At 50.4% G+C, this 19,029-nt stretch overlaps 1 protein-coding gene across 11 annotated transcripts in view; it reads left to right on the top strand.

Moving 5' to 3' along the window:
• The window catches only part of PECAM1 (platelet and endothelial cell adhesion molecule 1), a 71,204-nt gene extending 54,353 nt beyond the window's left edge, over window positions 1-16,851 (top strand). For 7 of the 11 annotated variants that reach the window (XM_027624811.1, XM_027624809.2, XM_027624813.2 and 4 more), the window contains 3 exons: window positions 2,354-2,410; window positions 11,242-11,264; window positions 15,823-16,851. In XM_027624811.1, the coding sequence (XP_027480612.1) occupies window positions 2,354-2,410; window positions 11,242-11,264; window positions 15,823-15,852 (110 nt within the window). In that variant the 3' untranslated portion in view covers window positions 15,853-16,851. The remainder of the gene's footprint in view (window positions 1-2,353; window positions 2,411-11,241; window positions 11,265-15,822) is intronic. The other 4 variants (XM_027624810.2, XM_027624807.2, XM_035724464.1 and 1 more) reach the window with 1 other exon arrangement.
• Window positions 16,852-19,029: the final 2,178 nt, after the last annotated feature.

Below are 19,029 nucleotides of genomic sequence, written 5' to 3'. Positions count from 1 at the left end.
TCTTGAATCCAGAGGGTGTTAGAGTGTCCCCAAGGTGACCAGAGAGGTCTACCAGCAAGCCTGGGGGCTGTCGCTCTTACACGGGTGACCAGCCCCCAGGCTGGGCCACCCCACCTCATCCCTCCATTCCTTCCCCACGGCCCCCACTCCCACTGTGGGACAGAGTCTGAGGATGAGCTAGCAGGGACCCCGGTGCACCTGACACACAGCAACCTATATTGTTTCTCCCAGCGTTGTCTGCTCCACAGCCTGGAGCTCCCAAAAGCTCCAGGTCCGAGTTACCTTTTCCCTTCCTTGTCCATGGTGCCCAGCGCACAACAGGTGTTAGGATCATACTGAATGCGTGACCTGCCCAGGCCTAACATGGTGCAGAATCCCTTGGGGATGCGGTAGATCCCCAGGAGATGTGGGAATCCCTGGAGCCTCCCTGTATACCCCCAAATCTGGTGCCGCGGAGGGAGCGTGGGGAGTGCCGTAAGCATCTCTGCTGGCCTCTTAGAGAAAAGCAGGTGTCCTGGCAGAGGGGTGGTTGGTATCTCAGCCATGCTGGTGAGTACCAACTCCTGTTTGGTGCCTTGGGGGAGTCATATGAAGACTTCTACAAGGCTCTGGCCACCCCAGATGTCCCAAGTTCACCTGTTGGGGGATCTGAACCACCCCCCACCTCCAGGCTTCCTCCTGGTGTTCAGGTCCTGGCACAGGAACCACCACCATTCACCATTCAGTGTCTAATGAATGACCATGGTTTTAATCCTAAGATCTAAAACCTCAGGGAACAGGCTGATTATGCCAAGGCCTTCCTGAAGCTCAGGGTCTGAGACAGAAACCCTTGCAAGGACATTGACTGGTGCCTTCACTGTCCTATCAAACCTCTCTGGCTGCCTCCAGGTAACTGTGCAAGGCCTGGGATCGGGAGGTGCACCGGACCTCAGGTGCTGCTCTGGAGGAGCTCCGGGTCCACCAGGGAGCCGGTCGTGGGGACAAATAATGTCAGTGTGGTCATGGGCAAGTGTCCCCAAAGTGCTGTGGGAGCACAGGGGTCCTACGTAACTGCCCTGGGCACAGGGAAGAGGTGAGTGTGTTAGGGAGTAGGTAGGTGTGTGAGGGTGTGTGAACCCAGGCGTAGGAACAAAGCTTGTCCTGGGACTTGGAGGAGGAATGGGGCAAAGAGAAAGGGCCATGCGGGCAGTGAAGGGGGATGTTCAGGGTCTGGGGCTCCCTGGAGCCTAGTGAGTCAAGGGTATCTTGGTGCAGTTAGAGTGCGTGGGCATGCCCTGGCCATCTGCCACCAAGGAAAATAACACCCACACAGTACTGAGCATGGTGGCAGGAAGCATCTTACCCTGTCTGGGGCTTCATTTCCGGATCTGTAGAAGGAGAATGTTGGCCACATGTAGAAAGCTACCTTTCCACAATGAAGCTTCCTGGTCCTTTGTGCAGGTGAGAGGAGGCGGGGGTAGTGGCCGGGCCCCATCCTGTCCCCTGAGGTTTGTGGGTGTGTATGTATGTACATATGCTGGGTGTGTACACACGGGGTGTATGAGTACGATTCATGTAGACACAGTACGAGTGTGTGTACAAGTGCGTGTATACACAGCCTGTACGTAGACGTCAACTTAAACAGATGCCCGTATGGGTGTTTTGTCCCCCAAACCCTGAGTCTCCTCTGGGCGTAATCCATACCCTGGTCGGTCATCTGTCTGCTATTCCGAAAGAGTCCAGACCAGAGGATCTCAACCCTGTCTGCGTCTTAGAATCTCCTGGAAGCTCTTTAAAAAACCCCAGTGCCAGGGCCACCCCAGACCAATCAGAACCAGAATGAGGCCCCGGTGTTGGCATTTGAAATCAACTAGCCAGTTGACCAGCTGTGACTCAGTCACTGCTGATCCTTGAAGTCACAGGTGATGCACAGGCTCTAACCCAGGCCTCAGATGATCAGGAGCCCATAGCCCTGCCTCCTGGGAGGGGCTGGAGGAGCAGCTGGACACGGGGACACCCTGGCAGGGGAGCAATGATGGGGCCCCCGAGCTGGAGGCTGCAGGTGGATACTGGGGACCTCTCCAGCTGTGGCCTCTCAGGTCCAGGGTTCCCCTAGAGCAGGTGGACCTGCCCCCGTAATGGCCTGTTGACCTCATCCTTCCAGGCTAAGAGTGACACTGGTTAGACCGGGATCTTCTAGAGCCAGGAAATGGCCTGAGCTTTGTGGCAACCAGGTCTCCAGGCCCTGCTGGAGACGGGTGCTTGTGGGGTGGGGTCGTGGGCAAGCAGGGAGCCTCGGACATTCTCCTGCTTCAGGAGTGGGCTGAGCTGGTGCCCAGAGACAGCTGTTGACCTGTACCTGGTCACTTTCCAGGTCTGGAATCCAAGGGCACAGAGACGGTGTACAGTGAAATCCGGAAAGCTAACCCTGGTGAGTGAGGGCCCCTGACTCCCCCAGCCTGGGGGCTGCTTCCCCCTGAATCATCCGTAGGCTTGGGAGTGGGCAGGGAGAAGGAGGAGCAAAGGAAGACAAAAAGGAGTACTGCCCCTTACACCGAAGTTGGTGTATATATAATATACAGACATGCCACCCCTAAAAAGTAGCCATGTGTTATGTGTGCTGCAATTTAGTCAATGCACGCATATTAAGTGCCTACTGCATGCCAGGGAAACAGGACCTCACACATTCATACCCAGCTAATGGGCAGCTGAGCTGGAGTGTGTCCTGGCACCGCTGTGTGCTCACGTGACCTCAGGAGAAGCAGCATGGCCCCACCTGTGCTCAGGTGCCACCCAGGGTGCCTCACCTGCCCTTCTCCCCGCCCTGCCGCATGGGCCCTGGTGCGCGGTGGGTGCCCAGAGTCCGTAGACTAAGTCAGGGCTTTACTTTCAAGACGTTGGGTAGCTCAGTCTTTCTGAGAACATGCTGCCTGGGGGTGGGGGGTGGATCTGCTCCTTGGATTCTCCTTTTCTTTGATGCTGGACCCCAGTTCAGTCCCCATCTCCACCACTTGCCCATGAAGAGCTTCCCCCAGGACTGAGCACAGTGCCCAAGCAGACGTGGAACTGGGGAAGCTCCCAGCAATATCATTTTTTGTATCCCTATTCTATCCCATTCTGGGGAAATGAGTGGAATACAAAGACTCCTTTTTAAATTCTGAAAATAAGTCACAACCCAAAAGGCATGATTCTGGGGGAAATAGTCACTACGTGGATATCTTGCCTCAGACCTGTATTTAAGCGGATTCTCTGGGAAGCATTACAACTGGCCGGGCAGCTTCGGGACAGCCCGGCGACTCCGAGCGGGCTCCACGACCAGTGGCTGTGGCGGTCTCAGGGGGAGCCCAGACCCATGAGAATCTGACTCTTCAGAATCTGACCTCTAACAGGCTCCCAGATATTGCTGACACCACCAACATTTGAGAAGCACTGTCCTAACTGGAGGAGACGCACTTTTTAGCTGAAACAGGGATCTCCCCTTAGTATGTTTTTTAACCAACTGAGCCACCCAGGCGCCCTCCCCTTAGTATGTTTTTTAAATGTATTTGCATGGGTAGAGCAGAAACTCAACCCCTTGTGGAACTTGACACTGACTGACTGATTTTTCAGAAACCATTTCCTGGGGCAATTTTTGGTTTCAGCATTTCATTTTGCACTCTCAATATGTTCAGAGGTAGCAAAATGCAAATTGAGAAATAAATAGACCTCTATTTTTCCAGGGTAACAAAAAGCTAGAGCTCCAGTAGGGTTCACACTGGGTGCTGTTGGGTAATTGTGTAAAAACACTCCTGCTTTCCTCGAGGTCCCTGAGATTGTTCACTTTTAGTTGCTTTGGTTATGCAAAAGGATTGAGCGCTTACTGTTACAATATCTCTTTGAATCCTCACAATAAGTCCCATTTTACAGATGAGGATACTGACGCATAGAGCGGTTAAAACACTTGCCCAGGTTCACACAGGAAGCACGTCCCCAAACTGGCCCACCCTGGAGCTGGATTTCCACGCTCCTGATCATGGGTCAGGGAACTGCGCTGCCTTTGGTTTCGGGGAAAGGAAGCTGATGGTGTGTGGAGCCCGCAGGGATTCCCCCCAGAGGGATCCCCCACACAGGAGACCCGCAGGAAGCCTCGGGGTCTGCTGTGGCCTGAGGCTGCTGCTGGAGACCCTTTACAGCTGGAAAAGGCCACATCCAGTGTGCATCCCGAAGGGTCTGTGTTAGGCGCCCTGCAAATTAGACTGACAAAAGACAGATTAACAGGAGAAAAACAAAGTGATGAGAAACTGCAGAGTGGTTAGAGTTGGGGGCTTATTTAGCAAGTTAACCAAGAGCAATAAATTTTTTTGTAGATGCTCTCTGCATCCGTTGACTCATTTGGCTCCAGCTCGAAATAATCCTGTGCCAATGTGGCATATTTGCGGGTGGTGTATTGTGGTTTCCTGTATCTACTTTAAGGCAGCTGTTCAGATGGGCTCCCTCAAGGGCCCTGGGCTGGTTCTCCAGGCCCGAATCCTCAGTCCCCGCGCTGTGGGAACCCGACGGCTCCCTCTGGCCTAAGGCGGGAATGGACCACAGGACCCAACCCTGTAGGGATTCAGGACGGTATTGCATCTATTTTGCTGGCAGACACCTGAGCCCCAGTCCCGGTGCTGCCACTTGGCAGTTGTGTGACTTTGACCAAGACGCCTAACCCCTCTGAGACTCCAGTTTCTTCCGCTGAGATTAAATGAGAAAGGGGGGGAGCTGGTGCGAAGTACGCCTAGCACCAGTCCTCATAGCATCTCTATCCTACAGTGAGTAGCCCAGGCCTTTTCGCTGAAAGATGCCAGAGAAACTTGAGCCCAGGCAGAGACCAGAGCCATATCCCGACTCCCCCCACCCCAGGGCGCTCCCCCTGCCCCACCTGGGCCATCAGGAGTCCACTGGGGCTTGGGCATCTCTGTCGTCTGGTCTCTGACCTGGCAGCCCGTTCCTGCCCAGAGTTTGGGGGTTAGAGAGAGCCTGGGTCTTGTAGCCAAAACCACAGTGCTGCCTTGGAAGTCTGTGCTGGACCCTCAGTAAAGAGGCTCTGTCCTGGAAACCTCAGGAGCTACTATTCCTGTTCTGCAGATGGGGAAATGGGCCCAGAGGTTAAATAACTTGTCACCGATCGATCCCAGGGCCAGTGGTTGGCAGAGCAGGGCTTAAGAGGCAGGGGCCTGGCTGCAGAGTGGTGCTCCTCACGTTTCCTCTCCACGCTGCCGAACCCATGGACCGCATGCTGCTACATTTTCCAGCTCTCTGTTCGGCTTCCCATTATCATTGGTTTCCTTAGAGGAGTCACCTCTATTAAGAGTAATAGCCTGTATGGTCTGGGTGACCCTGGGTGAGTCGTGGAACTTCTTGGGACCCTGGTCACCACCTCTGTGAGATGAGGGGCACGGGCCCGAATCTAGATGGATTGTTCTCCAGGTCTGTTAAAACACAGATGGCGTGGCACTACCCCCCTGAATTTCTGATTCAGTAGGTCTGGAGTGAGGCTAATTTGCATTCCTCACAAACTCTCACAAAGTGAGGCTATTGGTCTGGGGACCACACTTACAGAAGCCTCTTCTAGATGCTTCCGAGTTCCCTTCTGATTATATCACTCCAGTTATGTTCTGCTTCTTGTTTGAAGAGGTAGGGTCTTTCTCATTCTTAGCAATCTTGGAAGGATCACTCAGGGTTGGCCAGCAGAGAGAATCCTCCAACACGGGTACATGCATGCGGGCGTGTATGTGGGGGGCCGGCGTCGGGGGGCAGAAGGGTGACACCTAATAAAATAAAGGCCCTGGGGAGGTGGGTCTCTGGACAGGTCAGTGAACAGGCTGCGTGCAGAGCTAAGTCTTCTCTAACCTTTCCTTCTTAGGTTTTTATTCTTCCCACCTTAATTTCTCAGTCCTCACCACCTTCCCACCAACAGCACTTCAGGGCTGGCTATTTTGGGAAATGGCTCACAGGGCGTAGTTCTGGCTCTTAAACCCCCTTTTTTCCCCTGAGTGATACAAAGGAAAACTGCTCCTCTAGATAAGCTAAAGGGCATGGGGCAGGCCTGCCTCCAAGGAGCAGCCCCAGGGTGGGGCTCTGGGTAGGACCAGTGCCCTGGGGAGAGGGTGAGGAGTGGCGGGCATCTGTAGGCTGGGGGAGGAGCCAGGTCTTCGCAAGCTTGGCTTTAGCTCTAAGCTCCTCGCACGCCTGCGTTTTAGCTGTGACAAAATATACATCACACTTGGCACTTTAATCACTTTTAAGTGTACATTTCGGTGGCATTAAATACATTCACATAGTCGTACAACCATCATCACCATCCATCTCCAGAACTTTTTCATCTTCCCAAAGTGAAACTTCATACCCAGTAAACAGTAACTCGCGACTCTCCCCAGCCCCTGGCCACCACCATCCTACTTTGCATGTCTGTGAATGTGACTAAGCTCAGTGTTTTTATGTCAGGTGAAGTGGTTGAATGGATGCTTAAGTTGCCTTCTAGTTAGAACATTCAGAGAGTCTCGTTCTGGCAGTTGGAAGTAACAGTCATTTGTCTATGCTTTGGTTCATCCTGAACCATTCCCCAGGACGTGTTGGTACTAAGTAACTTCTAAGAGTTACTTCCTAGGTCCCTTGGAGCCAATCCTAACTCTTTACTCACCCTTGACTCCAAGACCCTCTAGGTATTTGCTTCTAAGCCTGACTTGTCCCTCAAATCTGAATTAAGTCATGGATCTCAGAGGCCAACTCACTGTGCTTCTGCCGTGTTTGTGTTGGCTGGAGTCCACCTGGACGGTTCTTTGCACTGTAATCCTAAGGGGAACACCCTAAGCAGGAGATAGAGGCCTGGGGTTGGGTCTCAGCCCAGCCCTTGTCCAGTTGTATGACTTGGCTCCTGCCCCTCATTTCTCCCTCAGTTGTTAATTTTCTCATTAATATTCAATAAAATGCCCCTCACCCTCGTGGAACTGCTACAGAGCCTTCAGTGTTCTCAGGAGGGTGTGTTGGGGGGGTGGGGCTAAGCGCTGTAGTGGGCGGGTGGGTTCAATAGAATGGGTGTGAGGGGGCATCTCTTCCAACTCAGTGTCCCCTCCTGGGTCATGGCTGTGGTTAGGTCTGCCCTTCTGTTGGGAGCCTACTATTTTGGTGACAGAGAGCTAAGCTAACATCTTGTCCCAGCCATTAATTCAGTCCGGGCAAGAAAACCCCTGATCTTGGAGGTTTCCCCTTTCTAGCTATTAGGTGATTCATTACAACACATTAGGGGAAGAAGGAGAGGGGTTCTCAGTACTAGGAAATTTACTTCTGAAAGAGACCACATTGAGAGAAGCCTAAGGAGGAGGGAAAACAAGCCCTGGAAAATAGCCAGCATGGGGTTGAGAAAGAGCTTTTGCATCTACGCAACCATCAGCTGGCTTACGTAATAAAGACCACGCAGATAATTTCTCATAATTTAGATCTTCAAGCTTAGCACTTGAGGTTTTTTTTAAAGTACTTATTCCTTTTTCAGTGATTTGCCTAAGGTCAGATTTGCAAATCCCAGTCAGCAACGGTTGCTCTGGTTATGGCTTATGATCTGGCTTTCCAGAAACGGGAACAAAGTCTGTTTTTATGTCTTTTATTAAGCAGTAATGTAGGTTGTCCTAAGAAGTGAGTGTTTAAAGAAAGCCATACAGGTTACAGGGAAAGGTTTGATTTTCTTTTGTTCCCCTTGCTCTCCTAGTGACAGGAACTAAAAGGGAGGCATTATAGCTGGGCGGGGACCGTCTCCATAAAGGCATGACATCCTCTGGCTTTCTCCACAACTTCACTCTCAGCCTGGCTGAGCCTTGTGTGAACTGCAGCTCCTGGCTCACCAGGAAAGTTTGTATCTTTACTCTGATTCAGTGCTTGACATTTTCTAGTGCTCCAGCTTGTTCTAAAAGTACTTCATAAAATGGCTTGCAGCTCATCCAAAGCAAAACCTATTAATGTATATTTACACTGGATTTTAAAACAGAAGAGCGAAGTGGTTTACTACAATCAGCAACACAGTCAAGTTCTTCCCTATGAAAGAACTCAGGTCTAGGATGACATTTCCACAGCTGGAGCACTGGTTCTCAAGGCAGGAGACATTTTGGTTGTCATAATTTGGGCAGGGAGCAGGGGGTAGAAGGGGTAGTATAGCGTCTAATGTACGGAGGCCAGGAATACTGCTAAACATCTTACAACGTACGGGACAGCACCCCCAAAGAAGGATCCAGCCCAGGGGCGCCTGGCTTGCTCCGTTGGGAGAGCATGAGACTTTTGACCTCAGTGTCATGAGTTCAAGCCTCACAATGGGTGTAGAGATTACTAAAAAACAATAAGTAAACTCAGAAAAGAATGATCCAGCCCAGAATGTCAATAATGCCAGTGTTAAGAAACCCTGGCTTATAGGAATTTACCTCCTGTGAGTCTTCCAACAGGAGAGCTGGTTTTCCTCTCTAGATGCCCGTGCCCACCTCAAAAGGTGTCCTGAGCACATCCCACCTGACAACTCCAGGCCCTGGGAAGAGATGCCGAGTCCTGCTCCAGGGACTAACCTATGCCTTTTGGGTCAGACACTAACCTATACCTTCACATCCGAGTATCTACTCACTCAGCCTTCACCTTCTGTTCTCTCTTTTCCTGGTGTTCCAGATGTTTCCAAAGGGGGTAGAAATTTAATATACTGAGAGTAGCTGTCATCAAGAAAGAACCATAGAACAGAGGGCCTCTCTGTTGTAAGCCCTCTGGGAGGGAGAGAAGAGCACTTGGGGGTCAGTCCCCACCCATCCTGTTTGGTCCAGAGCCAGCCAGGCCAGCGGGCACTGCCAACCCGGCCCCCAGGGGACTGTTTCCTACTTCAGAACCCAAGAGAGTAGAGAAGTACTCTGAAAAAAAAAACAAAAAAAAACAAAAACTGGTACTACCCACCAGATTCTATTTTTTTTTTTTAAAGATTTTATTTATTTGAGAGGAGAGAGAGAGAGAGAGCAAACAGGGGGAGGGGCAGAGGGAGAAGCAGGCTCCCCCCTGAGCAGGGAGCCTGACACGGGGCTCGATCCCAGGACCCCAGGATCTCGACCTGAGCTGAAGGCAGACGCTTAACTTAACCAACTGAGCCACCCAGGTGCCCCCACCAGATTTTAGTTTTGTGGTGATTGCTCTATTACCAAAAAGAAGCAGAAACTACAAGTGTGCATAAACCTAGGTTTCCTTCAGTACTTACCAACATATTCGAAGTTTTAGTATTTTATATTCATATTGCTTTAGGAAACACAGCCTGAGGCTCTTTCTTTCTTGTGTCTGATTGCAGAGCGCCTGGGGCTTTGGGGGAGTGGAAGCATGGGGTCCTTCGGGTCCTTCCAGGTCAGGTTTGGGTTGGAGGTGGGAGTGCTGCCCGGGCCTCACCTCAATGCGTGGAAGTTTACACAATGGCTTGACTTCGCGGTCAGGCTGATTCATCCATTTGGCCGTTGACGTCTGCCTCTGGCCCAGCCAGGACAGAAAGGGGCCCCTTAGGAACTTCTGGCCCTGTTCCCTCTCAAGGGGACGCACAATAGAGCTGTGATAAGACAGGGTTTGAGGGGGGAAGTGGACTTTTGGAAACAGGATATTTTTAAATTAGAGAAAGAAACAGAAGGGTTGTAACTCCCGTTGTGACAGGTGGGCCCTGAGACTTCCCCAAACTCAGAAGGGACTGGGTTTGAGGTTGGGCCGCTGAGCAGAAACTGAGGCCCCTTGGAGCACATCCCTCTAGTAACACTGAGGACTTGGAGGGCATGGGTGATGGCCCTCCTGCCATTACCGCCACCACCTTCAAGAATGGCAACCATCCCCCACACCCACATCTCCCTTCCCCAGACAAGAAGTCCCCATGGTTTCTCTGTCTTTGGGTCTGTGTCCATAGGGGTTGTTTGGGGAATCAGTCCCAGACATGTGGGCCCCTGCCCATTTAGAAACTGCTATTAGTGGGGGCCTGGTCCTTTCCAAAAGGGAAAACACAGCCCTCTCTTGCCCGTGGTAGCAAAAACCATCTCTTAACACAGGCGGGGACGGCGCACCCTCAATACGTCTTCTGTTCTCGGTGGCCTTCCTTCACCTCCCTCTGATCTTCCTGACTTTTGGGCAGGCCCATCTAAAGCACTGCAGCCTGGCAGGGGCAGCCAGTCCCTCTGGCAAGAAGCCGGTGTTGAGGCTCTTCGGGGGAAGGGGGAGGCGCTGCTATCCCAGACAGCCCTTGGGCCCTTGGGCGATATTTCCCAAGAGCAGCGGGTGATGTTTATACCTTCTGCTCCCTTGATCCCACTCCTGGGAGTGGACAGATTAGTATGAAATATGGAAATAGCTTTATTGTCAAAGAGGATATGGCAGCACTATTTAAAATAGCAAAAACTTGGAAAGAACCTAAATTTTTAAAGTAAGGAACTGGATAAGTAAACAATTGCACATCTATTGAATAATTACGCAGCTACTACCAGTTAGGTTTAAGAAGGCGCCGGAGAATATTTGTAAAATCGTGTTATGTAAAAAAGATAGGCTATAAAATGGTCTCTATTGTATATCAGAACTCAGAAAAAAAGCCTCTTGAGAGCAGAAAATCACTGGAAGACAAAAGCTCCAGCAGGGTTTGAACTGACTGAGTCACCTAGGCACCCCCACCAGATTTTATTTTTTTGGTGATTGCTCTATTACCAAAAAGAAGCAGAAACTACAAGTATGTATAAACCTAGGGTTCCTTCAGTATTTACCAGCATATTCGAAGTTTTAGTAAAACAGAGATCATGTTTATCTGCTACTTTTCTTCTCCATAGTTTTCAGGGTTTTTTTCCTGAAATAACATGTACTAATTTAAAAAACAAACAAACAAACAAAAAACCTCTTTAAGGAGACCCTGGCTGGTTCAGTGGAGTGTGTGACTCTTAACCTCAGGGTCATGTTCAAGCCCCACCATGGGTGTAGAGATTACTTAAAAAAAAATAATAAAATCTTTAAACTGTTTTAAATGTCCAATGAGCTGCCAAGGATTTTATATGCTTGTCACATGGGGTTACAGGGTCCAGAGGAAGCTGTCTTGTGGGCAAAGGAGCCATCCAGCTGAGCACCCGGTGAGCCTGTGGCTCAGAGGTCTCCTTCTGCATCCCCCCAACCCCTTCCTTTTACCACGGAGTTCCTGAGATGTGTATGTGGGGAGGGGGGGAGTGGCGCCTAAGGCACTCTCTGTGTGTTCTCACCTCCATTTTATCCTTTGTTTTGCAGATTTCATGGAAAACAGATATTCTGTAAGTACACATTTCATTGACATTTTTTAAATAGTCCACCTAACAGTGGAATATTTCCAAACTCACCCAGATTCTGCTTTCCCACTAATTATACCCCTACACCTGCCTTGTCTGTTTTAGACCAGGAGCCCCAGGCAACTCGGAACTAGCCTAGGACAGTGAAGGTTTGTCATCAGGCTGTCTGGGTGTTCTGGGCCTGTTGTGATTTCGAATATTCTCTCCCACTGTTCCATCATTACATTTCAGCCCTCCTGTGAAGGGATACCCCCCCCCCCCCGCCACCGTCACCACCACCATAGGACTGGGAATCTAGGGCACTTAGCTCCCCACGAGCAAAGTGCACATTTCCTCCTAGTCCAGGTTCAGGCTTTGGAAGTGAGGCAGAATGGGGAGTGGTGGGGGAGAGTATGCTTGAGGAGGGGAGATCCAACAGCTCACTTAAACTTTGAACACTGAGAGCCTACGCCATCACCCCAATACACCAGGTCCTCTGCTGTCAAGGTCCTTGACCCAATGAGGGAATTAGATGAGTTAACACTGATGAGAGAGCAAGGTGATCATAACTCATGGGACACTATGGAAATGCGGAAGAGAGACTGGCCTGGTTGGTGGTCTCCTTTCCAAGGAAGGCGTCTCTGGGATGGGCCATGAGGAATGAGTCTGACTACAGCAGGCCAAGCAGCTCAGAATGGGAGCAGAAAGGGTGTGGGGTACAAGTGCTAGGAAGAGGTCCGTTAGGGCTTGCACGCAAAGGACTCCAATGCCTTGTTAACGAGGTTTCACTCTGTAGGAAATTGAGGATTTATGAAGCTGCTACTTGGCAGAGGGATATGTTTTTTCAAAAATGTAGAGGTCCAGGTTCAGATTTTGCCAAGACCTGTCTCCTCCTGTCTTCTCCTGTCTTCCCACTCCCGACCTCTTTACGAACTACCCAGCAGTGCAGGGGTTAACTAACTGGGCAGCTAGTACCTTGAGAAATGAGGAACTGCTTCTTTAAGGTCTGGGAAGAACTCTCTGCAAAATTGCTGGTAGCCCTTCCAGTGGGGCCCCTGGCTTCCTTTGTTTTGCTGGAGTCTGAATTCTTATAAAATAGGGAACTCATTACGCCTTTGCTGGCAGGAAACCACTGACATTCTTTTTATGGAGGAAAGCTATCAATTTGAGGAAAAGGGGAATGAAATGAATGTCTTTTTCTAGCCTAAACCCACCCAGACTCCTGAAACCAGAGACTTGCATTGGAAGGGCAGGGGGCCCAATTTATAGGTGAGAAAACTAAAGGCTGAATGAGCAGAAGAGCCTGGCCAGGGTCACCGAACTAGGTCATAGCAGAGCCAGGACTAGAACCTACGTCCCCAGACTCCCTGACCAGTCCACGACACAAGACTCCCTTGAAGAAGTGACATCACCATTCCAGCCATCACAGCCTTGAGAGAGTGGAAAGTAAGAACTTTGCTCCACAGGCAGTGTGTGACCCAGATAAAGAGATGCTCTTCAGCTACAATAAACAGAGCTGTGTCCACACAAGGCAGGTCTGCTGGACCTGCAGGACTGACTTATTTACTTTGTCTTCAATCCAAACGGTCTCTCTGGACAAAGGCTCTGAGCTCTGGGACAGATAGAACTTTCCTTTTCCCCAGAAGTTGGCCCGTGGGTCCAGAAGTCTGCTCCCAGGATGCTCCTGAGAGCTCACCCACAACTGGACCTACTCTCCCAGATAATAAAGCCTTTTGGCGGGAGCTCTGGGGTGCCCAGCCGTTGGGAGAGAGATTTTGAATCTTTAAGCAAATGCATTTTGTTTATAAAAGCGGCAGGTATAGTTTTGCTAATAATCAGCTGGTGAGGGTCAGGAGAAAATTAATTCAATTGCCCAGCAGGGAAATGGGAGGGGATTTCCTTCCTGAAATCAAACCTGGCGATCATTCCCAGTTGTTTAATGGCCGTTGCTTCTGAAAACACATTGGAGGAAATATCTTAACAATGAGATAGCCACTTAGCCAAATACTAATTTAGTATTGTTTGACTTGCTTCAATGGCACATTCTGACTTCATTTTTCCTCTGCCATTTTTGCCTTGTTTATAAATTGTGTTTGTGGCCCAGGCAGACAGATAACGCAAAAGAGAACACCTTGTACTTAAATGAAAGGGGGTGAATCTGGACCTTCCTTGGGCTCGGGATCTTGCAGACAGCCTTGCCTTCTTATTGCAAAAAGGCGGCCCCCAGTCACAGCTGACCTCCTTCCCTCTGGGGAGCCAGCCGGCCCCTGGGCCGCGGTGGGAACTGGACTATGGGCGCTGGCCCTCCAGCTGTCTTTGGGGTGATCCTGTCCTCCTCAAACTAAGCTTCCCAATCTGTAGAACGCTGATGGTGAGACCAACAAGAAACACTACCAGCCACCCATTAGTCTTAAGGGTAAAATGAGAAACACGTGTGCAAAGTAATTTGTCAACTACCATATAAATGCGGCTTGGTTATCTCTTTTTTAAAGTCCTTTTCATCACTCTGGCAGTATGAGATGTGGATGGGGGATTTCTATCACTTAGCCCTGAAATGCCTCTTCACAGGATTCAACCAAAGCCAGGCTTTGACTTAAGAACCAGAGACCCCCCCAAGCCCCGAAACCTAACCTTTCCCTGATGAGCTATTCGCTAGCCATGTCGCTTTGGGCAGATTTCTTAACCTCTCAAAGCCTTGGTTTGTTTCATCTGTAAAATGGAGGTAATAACCAACCCCCCCAACCTGGGTGTTGCAAGGATTAAATGAGGATCTAGCACAGACTTGGTTTATTGGAAGCGCTCTATAATGGGCACATTCTAGAAGCAGGAAGTAGAAATCCCAGGGGTGTTAGAAGCTAGATGATCTTTGAGAGCGTCCACAGCATGTCCTGGCCAGAAGCGGGCCAATTTCATGGCCGTACTTGGGTGGCTGACAGCTGGCCTCTGACTGAAGCACCGGGAAGGACAGGTCTTGGATGTGAGCATGTTAACCTTTACTTCAAGGTCCGGTTGCTGGTGGCCCAGCCCTTTCCATCCGCAGTCCTCGCCTCGCCTGGCAAAGGAGGACGGAGGCGTCTAGGGAGGGACTTGGTCTGGGGCCTGCAGGAAGGCTGGACACCAGGGTCACCCCTCTGGGCAAAGCGGAAGAAATGAAGTGAAGGGAGCTGCCAGGGCTGGCAGGCCTCCAGCCTCCTGGAGCCAACACTGCTCTCTTGGCCCGCTTGCCAGGGTCTCTGCTGGCAAAGGAGGAGGCAGAGCCTGGGCCTACCAGCTGGAGCCCTTTGGACCTACATCCTGTTCTGAGAGGCTCCTCAGACGTGGCAGGGCCAAAACAAAACAGGGACTCGACCTAAGCGCCCCCCCCCCCCCCGACCAAGGAGCCCACCAGCCTGGCCACGGGCTTCCCAGGACCCTGGCTAATCCCCACAGCTGCCCCCACGCTGGCCTCCTTGAGGTCCTCCTGTGGCAGGGTGCCCTGTGCTCACAGAGAGGCCAGAGTCAGGGACTCATTTGCCACCTGCCCAGGGCCCCTCTACTCTAGCATTTCCCATCTGCTCCACTCTTCGCACGCTTGCTTCATCCGTTCGTCCAAATCTGCCCCACCTTGGAGGCTGGCTCCATGACACCTTCTGTGAGTCCCCGGGGAACTCGTAGAGATTGTTGGGAACTCTTCCACGTGGATATAATATAAAATTCATGCATCCTCAGTAGAAATAACAGTGTTTGTGTCAGAGGGGGTCCAGTCCCTGGTGGATGTGTAGGTATCAAAAATACCATACAAAGCAGTTAGAGAACACAACAAGATGGCAGGTGGAATCTTTTTTTTTTTACTTTATTGTGCAAAATATACACAACAAAATTGGCCACTTTAACCATTTTTAAGTGTCCAGTTCAGTGATATGAAGTACCTTCGCATGGCCGTGCAGAAGCTACCACCACCCACCCACAGAACTTTTTCATCCTTCCAAACCAAGAGTCTACCCATTCAACACTAACCCACTTCCCCTGAAAACTAGAGTTTTCCCCTCTGTCTCTGTCAGTTTGGCGACTCTGGGTACCTCATGTAAGTGGAATCACACAAAATTTGTTCCTTCGGTGTCTGGCTTCTTTCCCTTAATAGTGTAGTGTCTTCAGCGTTTATCCGCGTTGAAGCCCTTCGACTTTGCAATTAAAAAACAGACCTAGAGAAGTTTCATCTCGTGGGAGAGGCAGACCTGGAACAAGAAGCCAGGTCTCTCTTAACTGTCCTTGTCTTGCTCCGTGGGTAAGGGGACCCCCTACCCGGGCCACAGCCCCAGGTGTATGGTGGGTGCTTGATGGATCGGTGGTTGTTCAGATGTGTGCCATGCCTCCAGGGAGCAGAGCTGGTGTGGACAGAAGGGCAGAAGGGAACAGCAAGTGTGGCCAGGAGCCGGGCCCACAGGGTGGAGGTCCCAGCTGAAGACATCACTGCTTTGGGTTTCCTTTTTGAAGGGCTCTCTGCAGTTCTGCATATCTTTCCACCAGGCCTGTCTTCAGTCCTGAAGGGTGTGACCGTAGCTTGTCTTCCTTCTTGTCTCTACAGAGAACGGAAGGTTCCCTTGATGGAACTTAAGGCTGTGGATGCAGACACTCCTCCCCCGGGGGACATCCAACATTCCAAGAAGAGCAGATGATTCCTGTATTCCAAGAGCTCTGTGCACTTATTTATGAACCTGCCCTGCTCCCACTGAACATAGCAGTTCCTCAGGCCACGTCACCAGTTCTTCATCCATCTTACGACCTTGATGTGGGGCATAGAGAGATACAGAGGGGCTGGTGAATTCCCACCCGCCCTCCCCCCACCAAGTTGGAGCATCCTCAGGAGTGGAGAGCCGCAGAAGGAGGTTCAGGGTCAACAGGCCATTGGGATATTTTGAAACTTGAATATTTTATCTTGTACGGAGATAAAGAACTTTTCCAAGTATCTTCACATACAGAAACCATTTTTATTTTGTAGTCAAATCACTTCCAGTGAATGGCCTGGCTTAGGGGCTAATTTTTCTCTTTGCCTTTGGTCCTTCAAAAGCCTGTGGTTCTGGGTAGTCCCTGTTCCTTGGAAGGTACACAGCACTGACCAGACAGCTGCACCCTGTTCCCTCCGTGACCTCGCCTGCCACAAACACGAAACCAAAGCTGCCTGGGAGCGAGCACTTTGAGATGCCAACTTGAAGCTAAGGTTCATTCCGGGCAATGCACAAAATAGAAAGTGACATTGGACGGAGCACAGATGTTCTTAAGCTGATCTTCTATACCCTTTCTTTCTTTTCCTCTACCATGCTGAAGGCCGCAAGACAGGAAGATGTTGGCCTACAGCAGATACTGTTTTTAATAGAAAAACGAAATGCATATTTTTCTTACTAATTTTTTTTTATTTATTCCTTGCTAAAGAAATGGTCTCCTGAAGTCTTAAGATATTTCTGACGGTGTCTTGAGTGGGTGGACAAGTAGCTGTGGCCATTTTGCGGTGGGATTTCACTAGGGAGCAGACCTAACTGAACCCATTTCCCCCAGCCACCTCAGTGACACAGCTGCAAGGTTTTGTATTAAATAAATTTGATCTTTACTCTTCACGGACCTGTGACATGTTACCTTCTAAGAGGCTGCACGCCTATAGGATATCTGTAGTGCTCGAGGACTCCAGGCCTTCTGAAGTCACAAAGCACCAAGCAGGTCTTATCAGCTGGTTGTCTCCCACGGGCCCAGGGCCTCTGGCCTCCGTTGAAGGCAGGGCCAGAGGTAGTCCGAGTGTCAGTCATTGAGTCATTAATACCCATTGGCTGGTGCTTCCGTGTTTGCTTCCCAAGCCAAAGCCTGCCACGCTGTCCCTGGCAGTTGGGGTTGCCAAGTTGAGCAAAAACAACAAAAGCCAAAAACATTCAGAATGTTCAGTTAAATTTGAATTTCAGATAAACAATGTATTTTGAGTGTAAGTATATCCCATGTAACATGTGGGATGTACTTAACACAGTAAAGTATTCATGTATCTGAGATTCAGATTTAACTAGGCATCTCATATTTTACCTGGTAACCCTACTGGCAAAGCACCCTCCTACCCCCCTAAGCCAGCCTCAGTGGCCTCAGACCAGATGTCACTGCCCCACAGGCCGGGTCCCCATCAGAGTACCCCACTACTGGGCCTGAAGGCAGAGGGAGCCATGGAGTGTGTGTCCTGTCTCTGCCACGTGGCAGCTGCAGGAATGTGAAGGAGCCTTTTAACCTCTGAGCTTCAGGTTCTTCATCGCCACAATGAGGAGATTGGAATCATGGTTCTTAACAGTCGGAGGGTTTAGACTCCTTTGAAAATAAGATGAAAGCTATGGACTCAACGCACACATGCATGTACACACACACAAAGTTGTATCACAAAAATGTCATGTAATTTCCCGGGTTCCAGGGCCATGGACTCAGGTTGGAGGCAAAAGGATGAGATGGTCTGTAATGAACTTCAGGTCTGATAGTTGAAGTATTGATGATCCAGGAAAAGCCCAGGGCCACCATGTCAACTCCCCTGCTGTCACCAGAGCCATCGCCCTGGAAGCTGGGATGATCCTCTGCCTATTGCTTATGACTTCTTTATGGAGCATAAGTGGGTTTTTAATTGTTTTTCACCTCTTACCTATATTTCTGAGAGGGAAACCACACACACACACACACACACGGATCTTTCATAGTAGATTCAGTAGCTAAAACCTGAGTCCAAGATCTTGGTTCAGCTCTCCTAACCTGATGGCATAACCAAGCATCTAAGCCACAGATCCTCACTAAAAGCCTCAGTCACCCTTTCCAGAAAGAGGTTGGTTTTCCTCGGCGGTCAGAGCTCCCTCTCGTGTCCTCACATTGTAATAGGTCATTAAAGGACTTAGCACTCCTTTGCAAACACGTGGAGTTTTTTTCCCCTCTTCAGAGGATCCTCAAGAGGCCAGCCCCCCACTTCAGGAGCATACACTGAGCACCCCATCAGCATTAACTGATCAACTGTATTCTCACCCCCGACGTAGACGCAAGCTGGGCGAGGTGACTCCAAGGTCAGCATCCATCAAAGCAGTGGTTTTCTACCAGGGAGATTTTGCCTCCCAGGGTCGCTGGGCAGTGTCTGGAGACATTTTTAGTTGTCACAACTGGGTGGGGGTGCTGCTGGCACCCGGTGGGGAGAAGCCAGGGATGCGGCTGAATGTCCTACAATGCGCAGGACGGTCTGCCATCGCAAAGAATGATCCAAGTCGAAAATGCCAGCAATGCCTGCACTGAACCAGCCAGTTATTCATTTATTTTGTCTCCGTCATGCTCTGTTTTCCCAACACTGTTGGAAATAGGCCAGATTATAAGAATCACTTGGCTCCTGCTCTTCCTGGAACATACAATCCAGTAGAGATACAGAAGAGGAGAGCACCAATGTCAACAGGTGGGACAAAGACAGCAATGGAAGGATGAAGAATAAGAGCCAATGAGGGCACCGAGAAAGGGCTCCTAACTCTGGCTGGGGAATCAAAGTGTCCAAGAGGACATTGGGTCTAACCAAAGACCTGAGGACAGGTAGAGAGGGTACTGGGTGGAAGAGGCGGGGTGGGCATGGCTGACTAAGGGGGAAAGTGTGCTAAGGCCCTGAGGCAAGGGAGAGGATGGTGTCGTCAAGGAATAGCAGGAAGACAGCCTATTGGCCCCAGGTCCTTTCCAGCCCAAGGATCAGTCAGTCCTCTTCAAACAGCCCCCATTGTCCTCTGAAATTTCTGCTGGGCACCGCACTGGCCTG

This window comes from Zalophus californianus, chromosome 16 (assembly GCF_009762305.2).
Source record: "Zalophus californianus isolate mZalCal1 chromosome 16, mZalCal1.pri.v2, whole genome shotgun sequence".
Classification (NCBI taxonomy): Eukaryota; Metazoa; Chordata; class Mammalia; order Carnivora; family Otariidae; genus Zalophus; species Zalophus californianus.
The sequence above is the reverse complement of the archived record's forward strand: the minus strand, read 5'-3'. Positions and strand labels throughout refer to the sequence as shown.